Source organism: Balearica regulorum, chromosome 1, assembly GCF_011004875.1.
Source record: "Balearica regulorum gibbericeps isolate bBalReg1 chromosome 1, bBalReg1.pri, whole genome shotgun sequence".
NCBI classification, from domain to species: Eukaryota; Metazoa; Chordata; class Aves; order Gruiformes; family Gruidae; genus Balearica; species Balearica regulorum.
This window is the reverse complement of record NC_046184.1, coordinates 77,853,884-77,877,847: the sequence shown is the minus strand read 5'-3', so window position 1 is coordinate 77,877,847 and position 23,964 is coordinate 77,853,884. Positions and strand designations below refer to the sequence as shown.

Below are 23,964 nucleotides of genomic sequence, written 5' to 3'. Positions count from 1 at the left end.
CTTCATTTCTCATTTAGAAGTCATATGGGATTTGTTTATTTGTGACTTTTATGTAGTGACGCAGCATCATCTCTTCTGCAAGAGGGAATTTGGACAAGGGTGGGCAAACAGAAGGAACGAATATCATAGAGTGGTTTGGGTTGGAAGGGACCTCAAAGATCATCTAGTTCCAACCCTCCTGCCATGGGCAGGGACACCCTCCACCAGACCAGGTTGCCCAAAGCCCCATCCAGTCTGGTCTTGATCACTTCCAGGGAGGGGGCATCCACAACTTCTCTGGGCAACCTGTTCCAGTGTCTCATCAACCTCATGGAGAAGAATTTTTTTCCTTATATCTAATCCACATCTACTCTTCTTCAGCTTAAGGTCATTATCCCTTGTCTTATCACTACATGCCCTAGTAAACAGTCCCTCTCCTGCTTTCTTGTAGGCCCCCTTCAGATACTGGAAGGCTGCTAGAAGGTCTCCCCAGAGTCTTCTCTTCTCCAGGCTGAACAACCCCAACTCTCTCAGCCTGTCCTCATAGGAGAGGTGCTCCAGCCGTCTGACCATCTTTGTGGCCCTCCGCTGGACTCGCTCCAACAGCTCCATGTCTTTCTTGTGCTGGTGACCCCAGAGCTGGATGCGGTACTCCAGGTGGGGTCTCACAAGAGCGGAGTAGAAGGGCAGAATCATATCCCTTGACCTCCTGGTCACGCTTCTTTTGATGCAGCCCAGGACACGGTTGGCTTTCTGGGCTGCAAGCACACGTTGCCAGGTTATGTTGAGCTTCTGTTGACCATCCAGCCAATTCCTTATCCATCAAGTGGTCCACCCATCAAATCCGTATCTCTCCAATTTAGAGACAAGGATGGTGTGCAGGACAGTGCCAAATGCTTTGGGCAAGTCCAGGTAGATGATGTCTGTCACTCTTCCCTTGTCCACCAATGCTGTAACCCCATCATAGAAGGCCACCAAATTTGTCAGGCACGATTTGCCCTTACTGAAGCCATGTTGGGTCTCACCAGTCACCTCCTTATTTTCCATGTGCCTGAGCATAGTTTCCAGGAGGGTCTGCTCCATCATCTTGCCAGGCACAAGAGGTGAGACTGACCAGTCTATAGTTCCCTGGGTCTTCCTTTTTTCCCCTTTTAAAACTGGGAGTTATGTTTTCCCTTTTTCCAGTCAATGGGAACTTCACTGGGCTGCCACGACTTCTCAACTATGATGGATAGTGGCTTCACAACTTCATCCACCAGTTCCCTCAGGACCCATGGATGCACCTCACCAGGTCCCATTGACTTGTGCACGTTCAGGTTCCTTAGATGATCTCAAACCTGATGTTCTCCAACAGTGGGCGGTTCTTCATTCTCCCAGTTCCTGCCTTTGCCTTCTGTGACTTAGGTGGTGTGGCTCGAGCACTTGCTGGTGAAGACTGAGGCAAAAAAGTTGCTGAGTACCTCAGCCTTCTCCATGTCCTGGGTAACCAGGTCACCCATTTCCTTCCAGAGAGGGCCCACATTTTCCCTAGTGTTCCTTTGATCATTGATGTACCTATAGAAGCTTTTCTTGTTGCCCTTGATGTCCCTGGGCAAATTTAATTCTATCAGGGCTCTAGCTTTCCTAACCTGATCCGTGGCTGCTCAGACATTTTCTCTGTATTCTTCCCAGGCTACCCTGCCCTTGCTTCCAGCCTCTGTAGGCTTCCTTTTTTTGTTTGACTTTGCCCAGGAGCTCCTTGTTCATCCATGCAGGTCTCCTAGCATTTTTGCCTGACTTCCTCTTTGTTGGGATGCATTGCTCCTGAGCTTGGAGGAGGTGACCCTTGAGTAGTAACCAGCTGTCTTGGGCCCCTCTTCCCTCCAGGGCTTTGTCCCATGGCACTGTACCAAGCAGATCCCTGAAGAGGCCAGAGTCTGCTCTCCTGAAGCCCAGGGTAGGGAGCTTGCTGTGCACCCTCCTTGCTGCCCTGAGGATGTTGAACTCCACTATTCCATGGTCACTGCAGCCAAGGCTGCCCTTGAACTTCACATTCCCCACCAGTGCCCCCTTGTTGGTGAGAACAAGGTCCAGCATGGCACCTCTCCTCACTGGATTCTCTATCACTTGAAGAAAAGTTGTCATTGACGCATTCCAGGAACCTCCTGGATTGCTTATGCCCTGCTGTCTTGTCCCTCCAACAGATATCAGGGTGGTTGAAATCCCCCATGAGGACCAGGGCTTGCAAACATGAGGCTGCTCCTATCTGTCTATAGAGGGCCTCATCTGCTTGGTCTTCCTCATCGGGTGGCCTGTAGTAGACTCTCACTATAGTGTCACTTGTCCCTGCCCTCCCTTTTATCCTGACCCATAAGCTCTCGGTTGGCTCCTCATCCATCCCCAGGTGGAGCTCCAGGCACTCTAGCGTAGACAGTGACAACCCCTCCTCATCTCCCCTGCCAGTCCTTCCTAAAGAACCTGTATCCTTCCATTCCAACACTCCAGTCATAGGGGCCATTCCACCACATCTCCGTGATGCCAATGAGATCACAGTCCTGCAGGCGTGTGAACATCTCTAACTCCTCTCATTTATTCCCCATGCTAAGCGCGTTTGCATAGAGGCATAAGCTGGGCCCCCAGTGAAGCTGACCTACTGGCTGGAATTCCTTTGTGTTGCACTTCAGGTGCTCTCCTGCTGACCTGTGATCCTTGTCCAGGCTCTGGGCATCTATTGCTGGCACTTGCATCAAACTGGTAGCAGTGGGGTGGATTGAGGTTCCCCATGTACATTGATTTCAGACACCCAAGTGCTGTGAGTCCATCCACACATGGAAGGCATCCACCTGTCAGCGTCTCCATTGCCAGCGCTGGAGCTCTCTGGGTCAAAAATTACAGTAATGCCTTGCTTGGTGTTTCTCCACCCACACATCTCCCATAGAAAAGCTCTTTATAAGTAGTCACCCTTTTTATACTTGGGAAAGCTAAGGCACACAGCAAAGACGTGGTTTGCTGATGTTAACACAGCTGGAAAGTGGTAGAACCAGGAAGGGTGGCCACCACACCCTCATCACGTGTAGCTCAGCAAAAGACACTGTTTACTGTTCAGGCACAGACAGAGAAATAAAATATGACTAGCAGATGGTAAGAGTGGCACAACATGATCGCATAAGCCTGCAAGAAGTTTCATAGAGCTGCTTGAGCAGCCAGGCTGGGCTGGAGGCAGTGACAGAGCGTGCCCTGATGCCTGCAAACATTCCGAGTTTTACTATTGAAGTGGCGGCATAAAACATTGTCCTTCTTAATGGCCCAGTGGAGCCCACCTAAAAGATATTCTCTGAATTAGGGAAGTGAGTTAGCCATGTTTCGAGTGTTAGGGTGAACTCTAAAGAGGTATCATAAAAGTTAATGTCATAGTAGCTCTTACACAATAGATATTGATTGTACTAATTTCAGGCCTTCCAGAGAGGACTAATGCTTAACATTTAACCAGGGGAAAATTATACTTTATATCTCATTTACAGCTGAATCATTAGAACCAAAAAAGTAGACTGAGGGTGGGAGGCGATTCAACAAATGCCCATGTATCAGACAGCCTAAATTGCCTTTGCTGAATGTGAACAATATTCTTCAGCTGTTTTTGAGAAGGATGCCATAGAAAGATGACAGAAATGACTGTGGGTAGGAAGCTAGAAGGTTTTGTGGGTTTTTTTGGTTGTTTTTTTTTTTAACCAAAATTGAATCTTGCAAGTACTATTGCCACCCCATTCATTGTGTAAAGTAAATCATTTTTTATACCACATAGAGTTGTAATCTATGTAAACAGCTGTCAGGGCATTTCTGGAAGAGAGTGATTTTATTCATTTCATAAAATTCTGATCGGAACAATATGTGAGCAACAAAACAACAATATATAAAGGCTCAAGCATCCATTTTAGCTTTATGCAGCCATTTTGGAACCTGAAGCTTTGTTTCGGCTCTGCTATCCACTATCTAAATATCTCCAAAACACTTTCAAACTGCCAGCATCCACCAGCAACAGATGAGTTTGGGGGTCTGTCATATATGGGCAAATTTCTATCCACTGGGAGAAAAGTTGTGCAGCTGTGCTGGCACTAAATACCACAACGATACTGTAAACACAAAGACCAGGCAGGTCACAGGGACTGATTGTCCTGAATTCATAAAACCTATTGTCTAGCCTCGTAGTTCCATGGCTTTCAAAGACAATGAGAAACTAAACATATAATAAACAAAATAGTTGCAGATGTTCCGTCCGGTGAATCTGCACATTACGGAAGGCTGCAGGATATAGAAATCTCATATTTTAGAAATCTCACAGCTTACTATTGCAGGCTGACTCCAAATTGCTGGGTAGGCAGAGGTGGTCGTGGCGGAGGAACTTTAACCACAGGTGGCAGTTTTCCCTTCTGTTTCCCCCGAAGATTTTCATCATGTCTGCAAAAGTCAAGAAATCACTGATTTTCTCCGCACTTCAGTTGACAAACTATATACAGCTACCAGTATTGCTTGTGATGCTGATTTCCTGACAATAATGTATATGCTGCAGGTCTTACAGAACTTAAATTTAATTTAAGCATTAGGGAAATCTTTAAGTAGTATTTGTGATTGCATATTTAAGCAAGACATAGAAGAGCTCTTTTGCTTTGGCCAATGGAGTATAATAATAAATGTGTCCAAAAAATGGGAATACACTATAATTTAACAGCAAAACTCAAACCTATCTGCTACTCAAAATACAACTCCCCTTTCTTTGGCAACATGCAATCCAATTTATAACCTTAGAGCTGTAAGGTATTTTCTGTTATTCCGTATTTACACAAAAGGAGCGTAAAAACCCACCAGGCATCAATAACAGTCATAATCAAAGCTTCCAGTTACTTTCATTCAGCAGTGACATAAAATCACTTCCTGTCAGTACATCAAAGCATTTCCATGTAAAGTGCTGTGTCGAAAAGACTGTTATTGATACTAATACTGGCACTTGACAATTCTAGCCCTGTGCATTTCTTTTTCTTTTCCTCTCCCGCCCCCTCTCCAATACTCCTCCCTAACACACATACGTGCACGATATAAAAGTAATGGATCGGCTAACAATAGACGTATCCATAAAGCTTCAAATCAATCAACACTTTCCTGACTGGGAATGCTCTTAGCAAAAGGAAGTCACTTAATCTGTTACAATATACAAGCAAAGAGGTCAGGATTACATTTTTGCCCATGAACGTTACCTAATACTCATAAGCGGTAATGACATATGGATTTGTTTTGTTAACACTCACATAGAAGCTGCAATTATACTAAGAAAGTGCTCCACGACTGAGATGGAGATGTTCCAAATCTTTAGAAAACTATACAGCGTTCTCTTCTCTAAACACCTGACGTACTTCAGTACATCTTTGATGGCAATGCAGCTTTCAGAATTAAATCCAGCCAAGCACAAATAGGTAAATTAGACTTTTAATCATTGAATAAATAGGATTAGATTCTGCTCGGAATATTGTGAGCAGGATGCAACACTACTCAAGAAAAGGTGAGACAATATATTTTAAACTTGCCACATACCGGATGACTTCTTGAGGGATATTTAGCTGGTCATATTTGAGGTGCTCTCTCAGGTCACTTAAATAGTTCAAGTAGGTGATTTTTTTCCCAAACTTATGGCTTTAAAAAAAAACAACCAAACAACAAAGAAGTATAAAAATCAGCATGTAAGGAACATTTATGAAGGGTTTAGTTTCTATTACAAAAATGTAAGTGCTGATGCAACTCAGAATTAGACTGTAATTGAAGCAGCAGGAGACATAAAATGTATTTCATTTCATATGATCAAACATATACAGTGCATGCCCGAGAGTCTGATTTGAATAAAAATAACTGACTTCCATCTGAATGTTTTGTGATTTGCATAGATATGAAAAACACTGCTTTAAAAGCCCCTGAAAAACAGCTTTCACACAGCATTAGAAAGCTCACTAAAAGAACTGTTAACTTTGGAGAAAATGTTACACAGCCAACAGAACAACATGTTTGTGTTATTTAGGTATTCCTCCCTGCCAAAAGACAAAATAATGGGCCTGTAGACACAAACTATTAAGTAGTAAGCGACAGGCAAGATTTTCAAAGTGTGCATAGTGTATACCCTTGAAGTGTTGGGCCATCAGCCTTATCTGTTTTGAAAAGGGCTGGATAGCTTCTAGGAAGCATCCTGAATAATAAGGTTTTTCCATGAGTTGCACAAAACAGTTTTCCAAATTTGAAGCACCCAGTATCACTAGTTAGGTCTTGAGTTTCAGCCAGAATACACTACTTACAGGCTGAGGTGTTCAAACAAGGTTCAGTGACACATTTATACACGTGTTCTGAAATAATTTCAGATTTTTCCACAACACAAAATATCTGTCCTGTAATGAAGTGTCAAGCAAAATAATAGGTGTTATGATAAAAAGTGTACTTTGCTGCAACTTACTTTGATAGTAAAATAGGAGAAAAATTCTCTCACATTAATGAATTTATCCCTGGAATGTCCAATACACATACACACACTCCCTCTAGTGGGAGATGGTACAAATATAAGTCACTTCAACATTTCAGAAGCTTTTAATCGAAATGAGCTAAATTTTGCTATCAGGCAAGCAATTTTGGGACGCTGACTGATATCAGTCTGTGTGTGTACAACTTCAGAGCTCTTCAGCGTGTCTTTTATCCAAAACAGTCTGCAATTTCACCGTCTTGCCTAAGCCACGGGCTAGCGCAGAATTCTCTGTAACTCATCACCCCTGGTAATACAGGACATGTGACAGAACACGTAATTTGTAACTAAATCGTGGGCAATTAGGAATTATTGCTGTTCCTTAAAAATGACACATCACCATCATCATCTAACTGTGTATTAATTTGATAACAGGTGGCTGGCTTCTAGTAGCTCACACACAGAAATGTGCTCTTCTTGCAGTTTGGAAAATACACATTTGATTTAACACTACTTTCTTGCTCATCTCTTTCAGGACTGGAAAGGAGATCAATTGACTTCTGGAGCTTGAAAAATTTCAAGTATTTCCATTTTCTTAAATACTTTCAAATACAAGTATGCTAAAATGCTTATTACTTTTGTTCTTCACTCTAATAATTCTGTCATTTGTCCAGTTCTTAACAAATACATCGTTCATGTAAAAGTACTTAGGCCATGTGCTAACTGGTACCAAATGCACTAACAGACCTCTGAAAAATAAACACGTTTCTTGATAATGAAATTTATTTTACAACTGTGATTTTTATTGGAAACACTATCTACAAATGAGTCTGGGCTACCATTCAGCAAAGCTAGGTTACAGCAAGTCCACAGGATTTTTCTCCCTTCTTTTGGGGAACTTTGGTTTAATATTAACACTTAAATAAAAGTATGATCTGCTAAGATAAGATTATTCTAAACTGGAAGGAAAAAGTACTGTGAACAAATTTTAAATTGTACTATTCTAGTAAATTAACAATGTTCATAAGTTTCAATCTTCAATGAGAGTACAATTTAGGCAAATTGGACATAGCTGCTTTCACACTCCAGTTTTAAAATTATATCCTTACTTGTTCCCCTACTTGAACAATCCAAACTTGAGTCAAGCCAAAGCACAAATGCATGTGAGCATTTGGCAATCAAACCATTTTAAGGAGAAGAGCTTCAGCAAATCCCACCTTCCGGTTTATGAACCTTTTCCGAGTTTACTCATACATTCAATTACTTTGTCTGTCCCAGTGTACAAATATCTTTGTTTCTGTTGGTTACATTGTAACAACAGAGTGTTACTAAATTAGACTCAAAACAAGTATCCAAGTACACAGTAGTAAAACTCAAGTACAAAGAGTAACAGCCAATCCTGATGCAAGCAGGGTGTTCAGAAGGTCAGCATGATGATGCCTCTAAGATGACAAACCCTGGTTGGAATGTTCCATGCTAGATATGGGTGCTTAAGCTTATCAGGATCACCCATTTTCACATCCAAACTAAACAAGGATTTAATTGCTAGTGTAGTATACTGTTTCCAAGAAAAAAAGTATTCATCTTATTTACACGGACATAGTAAGATCCAGGGAAAATGAATATTTGGAACAGGTACCTGTAAACTTTTCTTCAGTAAGAATTAACAGACAATTGTTACTCTAAAGTCAAACAGCATGGCTGCTGTCCAGCTGTGGCTCCACTGAGTGCATTAACACACACAGACTGAAAACCATCAGTGTCCCAAAACCGCTTGCCTGCAGCTATTCCCAAGCTGCTCTCAGCTGCTTCTGAGAAAGAAGTTTTCACCTGAGTGTTGTACTGTCCATCAAGAGGTTTTTTTGGTTTTATTGTGGGTTTTTTTTGTTCTTACCTAAAAAGCTCTTCACGCCCATCCTACAGCAAATCAGGAGGAAAAAAAAAAAAAAAATCCATCCCCGTTCCTCAGGCACCATCAGCTACTGAACCTCCTGCTTCTGATACACTTCCCTCACCTTTGGCCTACATCCTGGATCTCTGGCATTATTTTACTAGTTTTGTTAGTTAAAATAAGGTACTATAGTCAGTCTTCCTGTTGCAAGAACAGCATATTCTGGAATGGTTTTTAGCTGTAATTACTTTTTTTATTTTCACATGCTGCTTACATGTTCTGATCTGTCTAGAAGTTAAACTTCCCCTTTCTAATTGATTAGCTTTCTACCAGTCAGAAATTGAATCAATTGCAAGTTACTGTAATGGACATTTTTAGTTGGTTTATTATGACTTCTCAAGATAAGCTGTTTTCGTCCTTCAGCCCTCAGGACATTCATAATATAATCTGCAACATGCTAGAATTACTTTCAATTTGACAGAAATTCAGGCGCAGAAACTAAGAAAGCCCAACCATCCTAGCACTTAGCAATATCTGCCCCCATTGTCAGTTCCTTCTAGGTAGCAACAATTTTTACCAGGCAAAGGAAAAGAATGCACGAGTAAAATACATCTACCTTCACCGTTATACCCTCCACCTCAAATTCTTATGGGCACTTCAGGGCTTTGCCATTAACTTTGAACACACAAGTAGCATCATTCCTATTCATCTCAGCACTTGGATCAGAGCAAAGGTTAACCATTTATTATCTGCTTTACTGTACTGCTTAGTAATTCCAGCCATGGACTCAGGTCTATTGTGCTAAGTGCTGTCAAACAGGACAAAAAAGTCATTCATGGTCCACAGAATAACTATGTTTTAAAGTGGTATTTACTTTAACATACCAGTAAAACTACTATGAATTGAGACTCCCTTTTCTTAGAAAGAACTCTACCCTATTATTCATACCCAAGCTTAAGTTCACCTTACTCATTAGTTCAAGACAGTTTAAATGGCTATTGTGCTGTTACATGACATATTTTACCTCAAGCCTTTTTAAAAGCAACTTATTAGAGAACAAACCATCCTTAGACTAAATGGGAAAATGTGTTGAATAAACTGCCAAGTACCTTATAAGAGGCTTAAAGATATTCCACAGAATTTTTATGAAGTTGGTTGGATGTACAACATAGAGTGCTTTAAGGTTTTTCTTATACCTAGGAAAAGAAAATGAAATTGTTAGAAGACTTCTGAATATCATAGAAGGTAGAACTGAATAGCTACAACTGAATGGGAGGTATTATTACAGGAACATTATACAGCATTCTTTTCAAATATATTAAAAAAGACCTAATTCAGAAGTAACTGAATGTAAAATGAAAAAACCCCTCCAATTTTTAAAAATGGTCAGTTTTGATGACACAATAGTAGGTCAAGATAACACTATTACTTTCCTAACCAAAGTCTGCTGCCTCATAGATTTAATATCAGGGGGACAGAAAGGAAATTAGTTGACTTGAAAAAATATTGAGAATGAAGAGTCTATAAAAAAATTACATGATATTAAAAAATAACTCTCCTTCATCTCCCTTTATTTTCTGCTTGCAGGAGTTTCATGTTGGAGAAAATTTCTAAATTTTCAGATGTAAAATTTACACCTAATCTTTTATTTTTACCACTACTTTTGTCTTGTTTTGCTAGTAATTACTAAAGGTGAAGCCAACTGCACATTGGGTTATATTGGACGGTCCCCTTTGTATGAAACAAAAACCTTTCTCCATTATAGCATTGCTTGATTCTACAGTGTCATATCATGATACACAAACAATAGATTCTAGTAGGCTGAAACTGAAATGGAAACCAGGCTGCACAAAAAAGACTCTGCTCTTATTTAATGTTATTGCAAAATGAACCTGAGAAACGCATAATGAAATATCCTGCTTTTTTATATAAAATTGTTGCTTATTACTTTGCCAAGTTTGCTTCCCAGTAAGGAGCGCCCTCCCAAGTGTTCACCATTCATTGTTAGAAAAATAATGATCATGGAAAAAAAAAAAGATTGTGAACTCCTGAGAAAAACCTTCTTGTATTAGGTTATGGTAAGAGGGGGAAAAGGGACCAAGTCAGCAATTACAGCAGTTTTTCCGTCTGGGTTTTAATGGGGCCCATAGATCTTTGAACGAAAAAGGCATTGTTTTCACAAAGCCACTATCGTACATAAGCAACCAACCATCCCAGTGCAATTGTCACCACTGTGGATAAGAACCCAAAATCAACAATAAAAACCAACAAGCAAAACACCTGAGTTGCTTTGCTGAAGTTTCCATTTGAAGTTTGTTTTGTACCTTGAAGAAATGGCCATAAGCCACCGCTTCTGTGGAAGTTCACGTACTTCATAGTTTCCTAGATTAGAATTAAATGCCCACAAAAGTTTACTGAGCCTCTGCTTTAAACTTGCAAAGCAAGATCTATTCTTTTGAAACTATTCCTGTTGAACATTTGCTTTCATGATACTAGCTAATTACTATCGTCCCTTGTACTCTCTTTTGGTCTCTCTTTCCTTTGACTCCTGAAACATACACGCAAAAGTCTGAAAGGTGCTTTTTTATTTTTTCCTCTGGCTAGTACTGTGGAACATACATGTTGGGCTGCAAATACTGCTTTGAGCTTCTCAATGACAGTATACTAAGAAGTCCCAACTGTGAATAAAGTGATGGGTGTATGGTTGCTTGGTTTTGCCCGGCCACCTGCACTTCTCTGTTCCTCTTTGGTTCTCCTACTTTCTGGGTCAGGGTGGGGGAATGGATAAAACAGACTTCTGGCACAAATGAAAGTAACTTTGTGGCACTTGAGACATACACATGTCAGAAGGCAACAAAACTGAAGAAGATATTACCCTCATACTGCCTCTCCTCCTACAGTAACTGTAAATTTGGCTTGGGATTCCCCTAGAAGGAAAATAGTATGGTAGAGTAGGCTTCCAACTCCACAGAGTGCTTTATTTTCAGGAATTGTCAGTGCACAGCAAAAATGGTAGTGTAATCCAAACCTCTCATCTAAGACAAAATTTAAGAGTCCTTTACCTTTCTTCTCTCTTACCCAATCCCAGATAAAACAGATGCATTGTACTAATCATACTCACAAACCTACTAGCAAAACCAAAGAGCTTTCTCAATCTGTTGCTGAGTGGAGAGCAATATCTCATGAAAGCAGCTAGAGGCTTCAGGTAACAGCTTCCCAAGGCAGCTCTGAGGGCTGCTAGGCACCACCTCTTCTTCTTGCTTAGCGAGTTTTAGAGTTTCAGGAGATTCAAGAATGTGAGCTCTAGTACTAGACCATCAAAAGGTGCTGTGCACATTTCAACTTCAATTTTCAAAGCATGGTGTGCAGTCCTGTGAAAAGCTCAGGCATTTATATCCCAGTCCAGTCTAGAAACAGCCAATAATCCTTTTCATGGCCTCTTTTATGAGATTTGCTTCTTGTTCCAGCTCCAAAATTGAAAAACATCAAACATGTGTGATCCATCCCCCCAAAATGCACATGCACGTACGCTCTCACTTTCAGGAAAGAGCTATTTGTGTACATTTTTGCTTTTGGTTATGTTGCCCTCTTGAGGCCAACTTACAAACAAGTAGACCAAGTAACAACTTGCAAACAAAACTAACTTACTTCACCAGGAACTTTCAGCCCCACTGGTAAGCATGCATTTTCAGAGAATAAACATCAGAACTTTAGTTTACACTGTTAAAATGCTATTTATCTAGGAGTTTTGGCCTTGACTGCACCCTAACCAACTAAAGCCTGAAGCCACGAGCCGTAGCCACTGGGATGATCAAAGGTTCAAACACAACTGTGAGATAATCGAGAATAATAACTAATAAGGTGTCATGGGTATCTTGTTAAACAGTGCACAGAAAAGGGAATGGCTCTTGGTTTTGTTCCCAAGGCTTTTTATAACTTTGGATAATCGCTGCAGCACTCGGGCCATTCCTTAGTACTGTACAGAAGACACTTACAAGAGAACCAACAGCACCAATATCATTACAAGAATCTGCAGTGGCAAAACAAACTCAGTTAGCTGGAGGCGGATCAGGAAAGACACATTTCCTCTCTGGAAGTTAAGTTACAGACATTACACAACCAGAAGAGTAAACCAAATATTTTGGAGACATACTTCCTGTCAAATTCTTTGTAGGCTGTTTGTAACCATTTCAGAGAAGGTTTATTCAGACTCTTCAGGCCATAGTGAAAGTAGACAACTGTGTAATCATTCTCTACATACTGGTCCAGCGTATACTTTAAGTACCTGAGGAGAAAGATAACATTTTAGTTTTAAGACAGTTTAGAGGATGAGATTTTTAAAGCAGTAACTAAGAAAGAAAATGTGCTATTTTTGCACTGAACGCTAGCGACTGCAAATTCACATTTGTATTTATCTAACAATTTCATCTTGCTGTAGTGACAGTGTTGCCAGTAATTCCATATCACTGCAAAGCCTGAAATTTGAAAGAATGTATTTAGTTACAAAAACTATGGTGCTCATGAATCACTAAAATATGAAGACAATATGGGACTCTGTTTTCCAAGAAATGTTTTAAAAGATGCATTTTAACTGACAGCAACTTCTATTCTGCTTTCTTCTGGTCTTTGTAAATTCCTTTCTTTTAGCCAAGCAAACAATGTCATTTGACTTTTCAGAATAATAAAGAATAAATCTTGGGGTTTCCTAATTTAAAACTTTTCAAATTCTTGAAAAATCCATTAGCCCTAATTACTCCCAATTACAGCTTGTTAATGTAAACTGTTTTCTTGAATATATTTGCCTTTCCCGTGTTTGCAGGGACTGTGTTCATAGATCATTTCCCTTAAACCTAATTTAAAGAACTATACTACTTACCCCATCTTGAAATAATTCTGCGCCCCTTATAAGCAGATTTCTGTGTATTTGTTTTTTTATGGTATAGTTAAGGATGCTTTTCTCTTCCCTTTCTCCTACAATTGAGAACACTGTAGGGCCTATTACACAGCTCAATGATTCAAATAAAGCAATGATGGAGGAGTACAATCTGGCCTCATCTCTTGCTGTGTCAGATTTCAACTTTCTCATGTCATTCTCAATGCTATCTTACTATTCTGCGACAGAGCCCCAGCTATTGCTCTTAATTGCATGTATGTGATTTTCATTCAATAAAATAGATAGTTCCATGTGCCATTTATTAGGCTGTGGCTATCTGTAAGGATCAAGGCCATTTCGACTATCCACCTTTGTATGGAAAAGCACATAACTTTACTGTTACACTGTACGCCCACAGCCTCATTTATCTGCTTATTCCCTCAGCATACTGTAAATCTTAGACTGCGAATAGTCTGGGACAAAGACTGCCACTGCAATTATTATAATGCTGTTTTGATCCCTGACTTAAGTATTAAAGGTATTTTAATGGAAGAAGTAGTAATAACAGTCATTCAAGACTTTTTAAAAGAAGAGTTTGAAATTAAAATATATCAAAACAGATATTCTTAGGTGCAGAGTGCCTCACGTTTTATTTCACAGCATGTAAATTCCTTGGCACACTGCACACAGGAAAGCCTGTACTTCTAAAAAAAATTGCGAGAATTTTGTGGGCATAAAATAACCAGTATTTTTGTACAGCCACTTACCTGTTGCAAGGCTGTAGGAGAACTGCAGGGACACTACAAAAGCGTTATCAAATCAATTCTTTAAGTGATTTCATCACAAAACACCTACCAATCTGAGCCTACTCTGCAGTTTTTCCTCAAAACTCAACATCTGGGTCTAACTACTCAAAAGCAGACCACTTGATAGTTATATTGCTAGCTTCACACTCAGACACCTGCCTTCAGTTCTCTCTTCGCACAGACTTCCCACTTGAATTTGATGTGGGCTCAGATACAGGAAAATGTGTAAGTGTTCAAGTCTAGAAGAGTCTGAGGGCTGGAAATCCTAGTTTCATCAAGGTGCCTCCTCAAAGAACTGAGGAAGGGTTCTTGGATCTGGTAGCACCACAGTTTGTCGCTGTCCTTTCTTTGGCATTTCTTGTTAAATCGGTGCAGGTAGCTCCTCTAGGTGAGGAGCTGACTGGTGAGGCTCTTCCTCCTAGGCACTAACACTCCCTCTATGCTACACAGGAAGCTTTGGTGTAGGGCTGTGGAAATACCCCAGCTGTGAAGAGCTAGGTCTTGAAGCAACATGGTCTCAAACATCTCTCAAATAATCTGCCTTCTAATCTCTCTCTGTTTCTGAAAAGCTGAGATAATAGTACTTCGGTCCTTTACAAAGGTGGCGGGTACTGACGGTTGAAAGGTGCTCAAATGTTTTGGCAATGGAGGCTGTACAAAAACTCCAAATAGGCTTAAAATGCTTGACAAAGAGAGGACTCCCACAGCAGAATAGATCTCCTTGTAGTGACAAACTACAAGGCAGGAACATGTCCTGGTACCTTGCTGCAGCAAGTTTATAAGAAAGAATGTTGTGATTTTACACATTCAAAGTCAGATACATATAAAAATGTTAAGCATAATATTCTGTTCATAATGCAGATCTTTTTACCGAAAGAGGAAAACCACTAAGAGGTAAATAACTAAACAATGCTCTTGCTGAGCAATTCAAAAAGATAAAGTACAGCAAATTAAGGCAAACACTGCTATTCATGAGAACATATGTATGGAGCACTAAAATACTAGAATTTCCCTTCCATTGGTCCTCATCATAAATTCATTTTTAAAAAATACTGTCAGAATTCATTAATAAAAATCAAGACAAGAAGTTAATTTCAGTACACAGTGAATTGCTTCTTCTAGTCAAGATTCCAGGTGAAGTAATTCTGGCAGTTTCATCCACCTCTCATTCACTTAATATTAACACCAGTAGGTTTTACATTTTCTTTTCGTTTCACTCCCTACCCCCTGCTTCTCCTCTCTGAAAGCCCATTCACCTGGAAACAAGCTAATAGAAGTTCACAGATAAAATGCAGGACACTGAGAAAAACTTACTCCAGCAATCTGGTGTGATTGAGCTGATGGGAGGGGGGCATACGGCAGCAACTGAAGATAATCACCTTCCTTCCAGAATTGTCATCACCTAGTGAACACAACAGTTAGTAAAGACAATGCTCATTTACTTATGCAGTGGGACCTCAGTGATCCGAAGGAATGGCTTGTACCTCCTGATATGCGGGGCTACCTCTGTATCGGTCATCGTTACTCAAAACATACCGTGAAACTTCACTAGCAAATCACATGTTGCCTACAGAAAGCAATTTGGCCACCGCTGCAGTGAAACAAAGCAGGTGCTGGGCAAATGAGGAAGCTCAGCTGAGAAAGTCATATTCAAAGGTGGTTGGTAGTGCTCAGCTCCCGGCAGGGAACATTTAAGTCCTGCAGTATTCAGTCATGGAAGAAAACAGGCCTGCTTTCCCTAGTAGTCTTGGAAGTGGCATGTTTTCAAACTCTGCGTGCCTTATTTCCAGAATTTATAAGAACACTGCTACTCCTACAAGCCCTATGGGCATCTGCTTTGTCACACATTGGGGTTTTTTCAGATGTTCTTTCTAATTCTGTTGTCCTCTTTTAACCCATAATTAAGTAAGTAGCTGTAAACAATAAACAAATAAAAAAAGAAAATGGGGGAAGTTAAATCTGTAATGGAGTCACTTAATGAATAAATAAAATCATATGAGCATTTCTATGAAAACTGGGTAGAACAACTTCAGACCACCTCTGAAGCTGTTCTAATTTGTATTACTGATGTTGGTTCAAATTAAGTGACCTGAACAAACAGAAAAAACTTCCCAGCTTTGCAAACACACATTTTCCATGAAAACCCACCACCGATAGCAATATGCTCTTCTTCATTCAGCTCAGGAAGAGGTGACTTCATCTGACGGATTCCTCTCTAAGAAAAAAAAAAATCCTACATTTGCTTTGTCCAGTTCCTCAATAGCATGTTGAGTGTAAGTACGCAACTGTACTTTCAGAGGACATGATGGGACAGCATCTATTTAAACCCATTCCATTTTAGGTGCAGAAGGAGAAAAGGAAGGGAAGAGGTGAGATTAACACTTAATGACTTTTCACACATGAACATGGACTGGGACAGATCTCCTGCACTATCAGTTCCAAGCCTGTGTTATCACCAGGAACCGTACCACGTAATCCTTCCATTGATTTGTTGAGCTCTATCTTAAAAACAAGTTTGGTTTTTCTGTTTCTTGCTCCTTCTGCTCACTGCTTTGACAACTAGCAACCTGCTTTCTCAATTCAAGTCTAAAAGTCACAGGAAATTTGTTTGTATGACAATGACATCACTCAGCTGAAGCAGCGCTTCTCCTTCAGCACTATTTACCATCCTGAAGGACTCTCTAGACAATAATCATATCCCCTCTCAGCCTGTATTTTACCGCTTGTAAACAAGTTAGATTTTCTATCTCTTCCCCGACCTTGCTATTCTCTACCCTGCTCCAGACTGAATGCATCTTTCCTAAACACGAGTGACAAGAGTTAGATAATAAATTACAGATGAACATCACATAGGAGACTTCAAAAAAATTTCCTAATAACATCAACATCATTGTCTTTACTGAAAACCAAGATGAAATATTAATTTAGTTTGACAGCTATATCTGGATTATCTCTGATGGCCACCCCACTCTTATTTCACAGAAGATCACTTCTCTCTGATTTATACAACCAAAGAACCTTTTGCTATTTGCGTTAACATCCTTTAAAGATCTAACTCACCCTGAATTTTGGTAATTACCCCTTTAGTCCTGTAATTTTGACTTCCAAAACATAGCTTTTTCTGCTGGCTGGTTTTCTTCCTGTTCTTTTTGGCTGACTGCTTATTTTTATTATCTTTCTCACAGGTGTGTTTTCATCCCACAAGGCCTGGTGTCCCTTCTCACACTAAAAATAAATTCTGACTCCTGGGTTAAATAAGGTGCTTGAGGACCACTAAAGGAAGAATATGCACAATGCCAAAATTATATGTGCTCAGGTATGTCTGCATATTGTTCTTAAACAGACCATAATTTATCTCCTGAAGTTATTCTTAAGTGTCTTATTTGATATTCTCAGAGTACTTATAAAGGCATTATAATGTGACATGCATTAATATGAACGATGAACAAAAATTAAATTAAAACATTAATAAAAGATTGTTCTCTAAATTGTGACTTGTTTGTGAAAAAATTGCTGTGCTAAAATGCACTGTAGATTTTGAGACAATCATATTTATGAGCAAAATAAATCTAAGAAAGGTTTCCAGTTCAATTACTAAATGAGTCACTAATTGTTACTGTTGGTCACATCTGACTGCCTGAATTAAAAGCTAGAAAAAAATAACCAGCTTTATAAAAGACTGCAGACACACTTAGAACATAAACAAACACAATTGCTTAGTTTCAATAATGGGAAAACTGAGGCAGAGAAACGTTCTCAAAATCACGAGCAGAGCACCTCATTCTCCCACCCCACACTGACACACTGGCAACAAGAGCAAACCAGAAAAGGCGACAGAGAACCTCAACTCTTAAAAACCAAAGAAAGCAATGCCAGCTTCCCATTAGTGATGACAGTTAATGAAAGGATAGAGGCTGTTCTTTCTTCATAGGTATCAGTAACATTTTGAAAAACATCAAATTTACAAGAGCATGTAGTGACAGGACAAGGGGTAATGGCTTTAACCTAAAAGAGGGTCGATTTAGATTAGATATAAGGAAGAAATTCTTTACTGTGAGAGTGGTGAGGCACTGGCACAGGTTGCCCAGAGAAGCTGTGGCTGCCCCCTCCCTGGAAGTGTTCAAGGCCAGGTTGGATGGGGCTGTGGGCAACCTGGTCTAGTGGAGGGTGTCCCTGCCCATGGCAGGGGGGTTGGAACTAGATGATCTTTGAGGTCTCTTCCAACCCAAACCATTCTGTGATTCTATGACATTTTAACATGACACATGAAGTGCTCATCAATACAGAAGCAGACTTCTCTTGCCCTCTACCAGAAGGGCTGTGACTGAGCACCCTGGGAAATTCCCATTGCATTTGCTAAAGCATTTGCTTCCCAGTCTGACATAGTTTGAATCCCATGACCTTGAGGATAGAATTTTTACCCAAACATGTGAAAGTGCAGTTTGAATGGTTAAGTAGGGAGTGGCAGTTACTTGCACATTCAAAAGAGAGTGCAACTGGAAGTACACTGATTTTAAATCAGCACAGAGTACATTTTTATCCTTATTTCCCTACCACTTGGACTTAAACAAGTTAGAACCAGAAGATGCCTCATTCTCTACAGGGGACGAAGCAAAAACAATATTGCAATTTCAGTTTTGCTCCTTAACATTTCATTTTCAGGTCAAAAACATAATTTCACATTAACCTACTTTATTCCACAGTCTAATGTCACCAAACACTTTCAGATGAAAGCTGGTAACTTCTTCTACCCTCCCTGGAAAATGTGCCCCTCCCCTTACCTTTCTGCACTGGTTTTAAGCTCCAAATATTCAGGAGGCATTCCCAAAGTGCCTTAACTGCTTGGGCACTCACATTCTTCTAGCCACCTACCTACACTTTAAAAAAAAAAAACGTCCCTGGCTCAGATTCTGCCCTCATGCACAGAAAGGTCCAACAGACCTCTCTCACCCATGAATAGGAGGCTTCTGCCTTTGGACCAGGGACTTGCTATTGTGCAGACACGCTCCTGGGCAGCCTCAGGATTATCAGCTGTGCTGGCCACGGAGCCACTCCTGGGAGCACAGCACGGAGATGCCAGCCTCCTCCTCTGCGCTTGGTGAGTAAAGAGGGGTGTGTGGAGCGAGCTGTCCAGAATGAGAGTTATGCACATTAAAATACAAGCTATCTGCAGGAGTTTTATTTGTCTGGATTTCAGTGAAACAGATATAAATCATACATCGCTTCTGACGTCAAACTTTGCAATAGAAAAAAAGTTACAGTAAAACACAGGGAAGGGCAATTGGGAAAGGGGATTTTTGTTCTACTTTTTAATTAAGAATTTGGATGGCACAGCACTTCTTAACTGCTTCTTACAAATGAAAAGTTTCTTTCTAATGATACAGCTCATTCTAATTTGCAAATGAGATCTTTTGAATGCTGCAATTTTAGCATGACTTTTTAAGAGCTTTTGTTCTGATGATACTAAACATTACTATCTTATAAATGAAAAGTGAAATATCCTTTTACTTCACTGAAGCTTGTCATTACCACATTACAGCAAAGTGAGATCCTAAAGTCAACAGAAGTTTTGCCATTGGTTTCAATGGCAGTAGAAGCGGGTTCAAAATCCAAGGGACTGGCCACAACAGTGAAAACACTTGCTCATGTATTTGTTTCTTTCATAGAATTTAAGCTAGAGAAAATGAGCCTAAACCTCAATTACAGTATGGTAAATAGCAAGACAAACTGTGCTTCCAAGCCTCCTCCTGCTCTCTACAACTCAGGGAAATACGGGGTCACAAAAAAGCCATTATGAAACTTCTGTGTTTTGCCTAGGCTGAGTAATGGACAGTGAATACACCCACAACTAATCCACTGTGGGTCTCTGCCCATCCATAATGGCAAACTTTTTTGTCAGTTCAAAATACACAGCCAAGATAACACAGCTGAGTCTCAACATTAGCAGGAGCAGCTTACACCTTTGTCTGCAGAGATTTGAGTCCTCTTTCTCCTGGCATTGATCACCTCAGCTGATCATATGAAAATACATTACAATTGATATTAGCCAGCTTAAAGATGAAGTATTAAAATATCCATTGTAATGTTTATCCTTTGGGACAGAGACCAGATCCACCAAAGAAATACAGAAAATGACACCAACTCTAAATTCCAAGAGTCAATTTGTTTTGATTTCACAAAGTTCCCTTTCTGTGTTCATTCCTCTGGATTCCACTCATGTCCACCTTTTTATTTTGAAACTCTCTGTGATAGGATTGCAGCAGTACTGCACCTGGAAAATGCTAAAATTGCTATTAAAATCAAGTACATGCTCAGGTGTCTTTCTAAATAGGAACAACTATAAGTGAATGTTCAGGAGATTTCCTACATCAGGAATCTTGTTCATTCCCTTCAGGAAGCCAAGATTCCCCATCAAAGATTCTTCCATGAGCAATTTTTCTTTTAAATTTTGTCTGAGAAAAATACTTTTCTGTAGCACATTTTCTTCAGATCAGCTGAAAGCAAAAGGATGGCTTGCTTTTTGATGTAATTAATTATTTACATTTCATCTGTGCTCCTCTTGAAGAATGTCAAATAAGTTGAAAAAAGGGTGAGTTAAAGCCCTTCCTGAAGCTAACCTCTCTAATGTCAGTACAGTTATATCTGGCTGACTCTCTGGACTAGAACAATGCTCTAGTCTTAAAAGGGACAGTGAAAATCAAAACTGCTTTCCGTGATGCAAAACTAAGTATTTTGATAATTCACAGAAAGCGTAAAAGAAAATTTAAGCAAAGCAAAGAAACAGCAGAATGGTCAAACAGAAAGGGAATATAATTTAAATTTACTTGGTTAAGGGGAAATAGTGCTAAGTTTTTCTTTTTGATAGGGTACATTTGGGTGTAGAATGACTTGTGGTATATTGTCAGGATACCCAAACCTAAAATTGAGTTCACATTGACACTTGAATTTGGCACTTTCAGCCATCATTAGCAAGCCTGTTCTCTATTAAATGGTGTTTAAAACAAACCCGTTATATTTTCTCAGATTCAACAAGAAAGCACATCCGTATACTTTGATATAATTAACTCAGTACTGTCTTTTTTAAAAGACACTATTACTTACAGTCTAATGTTTGAAATGAGAAATACAGTAAATAAGGATTTATTTCCTTTCACATTCGGAGAAAAAAATAGTTGAATAAAGAAGCAAGAGAAAAACTGGTGCAGAATGTGGAAAATTCGAGTTCAATTCCTGCCCAAGGATTTGAACCCATGTTTCTGTCACTCAGGCAAGTTCCCTCTTCACTAGAGCAGGGAATACTTTTCACTGATATCAACTTTTATTTTGGGCCTCCTCTCTTAACAATTGAGAGAAAAATATGACAATCCAAACGGTTACAATGCACTTTGTAAAGTGCAAAGCCCATATTAAAATCTGTTCTCGTGCTGCAAATAGGTTACAAACCAGAGCCCTTGTCTTCCTTCTTGATAAGTGCCTGAGTCTTAGGTCTCTCCAGTTGATTTTTTGTTTTTCCCAAAAGGGTACGCATGAAATAGTGTCAGAGATAATGATTTCAGGAATACCCTTTCCAAATAAAAAAAGTGAACAAAGTAAATCTTTTAAATATATATAATCTTTAAACCCAGTTCTTTCCTGCAATTTACAGACCACAGATCTGCTCCTAAAGGTATTGCAAGAAGTAGCAAAGCTGTCACTGAGATGGACTGAAAATTATTAGGACTTGTGTCTTAGACTTATTAGGTAATTCACTACCATTTCTCCTTACATATTACAAAAACTAAATTACAACTTTACCTTTCACAGTCTGATCTACATAATACTATTCTAATCAGTTTCTAATGCACTGGTTCAAAATCAGAAATGGGCATGAAACCAACTGGATCTTAGAGAAAAATATGGACAATCTCTACAAAGATTCAGGCTGGATAGCTGAAATCTTTAAATATAACTAGAAAAGCAATAAAAGGCTAAGAAGGGAAATATAGATTTAAAACAACGATGGACTTTAATTCCATCAGAAAGTTTTGTCTAAGACATAAAGGGATGTCACTGGCAGTTAATGAAAACACAAGCATCAGAGAGAGTCCTCCCAAATAAGCAGATATTCAAAAAAAGGTATCACAAAAAGTTGTCAGCAATCATATTATAGAAGCAAACTATAGAAAATAAGGAAGATTGATGCATCACATATCCTTGTACGTCCCCTCCTTTTTGCCACAAAGAAAAATAATCTGGAGTTTCTTTTTAGGCAACAGATTGAAATTTCTCCTTCAAAACAGAAATAAAAAGAACCAGCATTGCAGCACTGTTGCATATACATATACTTAGTCAGCTGCACATTGGTATTAGTGACATAAATCAGTCTGTAATTAATAAACACTTATTAAAGCTTACATCTTTTTAAAATGTCCCCTACTCTTATTTGATTAATTGTCTTTTCACAGTATATGAATACAACTAAAAAAAAATATCTCCTTTGCATATAGTCAAAGCTATTGTTATGGAAAGCAGCTACAAGTCATTTTAATTTGTGAGAAGCGAGAAGTAATTTTAGAATTTTTTAAAATTAACTGTTGGAAACTAGATCACTGTAAGAGATGGATAAATTACCGCAAATATTTTCACCTAAATTCTTTCTTTTTCTTCAATCATTTCAAATAATACATCTCATTATCTTTCAATCACAGAATTAAAACTGAAGGTACAGCTTTCAGAATTGCTTTAAATCAGCTGTTCCAAACACTGAAGTTATACTTTGTCTTAGTCAGAGAGATTATTAAAACCATTATAAACCAGGTACAAATAATTTAAAAATGATTTGTTTCAAAAGAGAATGGCCTTTTCCAAGATAGGAAGGAGATCAGAAGAGCTCAGCCTTTCCTCACTGGAATCTAAATCCAGAAAACGTTCAAACCTGACTCCACGCCAGTTAGCGCTGGGGATAGTGAGGTCTCGTTTTGCAGAGGTGAAGCATGTCTTCAGATCATATTTCACCTTCCCCGTGTTCCGCATTCATATGCACACCTCTGCGTTCTCCTCTTACATCCCACCACCAGAGCTGGTGTAGAGTGTGCACACTGCCTTCTGAAGCACGGCTCCTGGCTTGTGCTTTGCATTTAAATTGTCCAGGAGACTTGCAAAACCCCATCATCTATTTCTGACTGAAACGGCAGCTAAAATTCTTTTCTGAGCTTAAACAATGGCTAGGAGACTTTTTTCCCCATAGAAAAGACTGCAGTATTAAGGACAAAATCATCAGAGATAATCCAACATTACAGCCAAGATTCATCTTGTAAATACCTCCATTTGCTTTGGTGAATTTAAGCCAGGAGTACACCTAATGTTTGGACTTTATTCCAAGCAAATACTGATACAGAGCAAGTTCCAAGATGAAACTATGGAAGCTACAGGTAGGTCTCTAAAAAGCACTGTGGCTTTCGCTCCACTATAATGAAGCACATTCCCATTCTTTAACGCAGGAACAAGGCATACGCATAAGATGAAGCCAGGTGGGACTGCTCAGGAAAGGGCAGGTAGGTTATCATTCTCTCCCCATCACCTGTTCTCTGTTTCACCATCAGAAAAAGTATGATTTTTTAAAAGGAGTTGTTCCAGTATATTTAATCTTCTCATTCAAAAATTTTACCCTTTTTTGAGTTCCCCCACCATTTCAACTCTTCTGAGTCAAATGACAGGGTCCTTCTGAGACTATGAAAGTTACAGGTTTTGTTTGCCTTGGTAGTAAGTGAACCTTTATATATTTATTTTTTTAAATCAGCAAGGAATGTCATCTTGGTCAGCTGAGGAGAACTCACTAAAATTGCCAACTCGTCCCCTTTTCCCCCAGTCTGGAGGGATGGAGAAGAGGAGCTTTGCCTAAGCACGGACTCAGGGATTTCAGCTCATCACCCAGCAGCTCTGCCCACAGCTGCAAAAATGATGATGG

General features: G+C 39.5%; 1 protein-coding gene across 4 annotated transcripts in view; it reads right to left on the bottom strand.

The window, feature by feature from the left end:
- The window catches only part of ARHGAP8 (Rho GTPase activating protein 8), an 86,670-nt gene that overhangs the window by 32,565 nt on the left and 30,141 nt on the right, over window positions 1-23,964 (bottom strand). For all 4 annotated transcript variants that reach the window (XM_075760077.1, XM_075760088.1, XM_075760097.1 and 1 more), the window contains 5 exons: window positions 15,333-15,420; window positions 12,493-12,624; window positions 9,449-9,535; window positions 5,542-5,640; window positions 4,303-4,413 (listed from right to left, as the gene is read on the bottom strand). In XM_075760077.1, coding sequence (XP_075616192.1) covers window positions 4,303-4,413; window positions 5,542-5,640; window positions 9,449-9,535; window positions 12,493-12,624; window positions 15,333-15,420 — 517 coding nt within the window. The remainder of the gene's footprint in view (window positions 1-4,302; window positions 4,414-5,541; window positions 5,641-9,448; window positions 9,536-12,492; window positions 12,625-15,332; window positions 15,421-23,964) is intronic.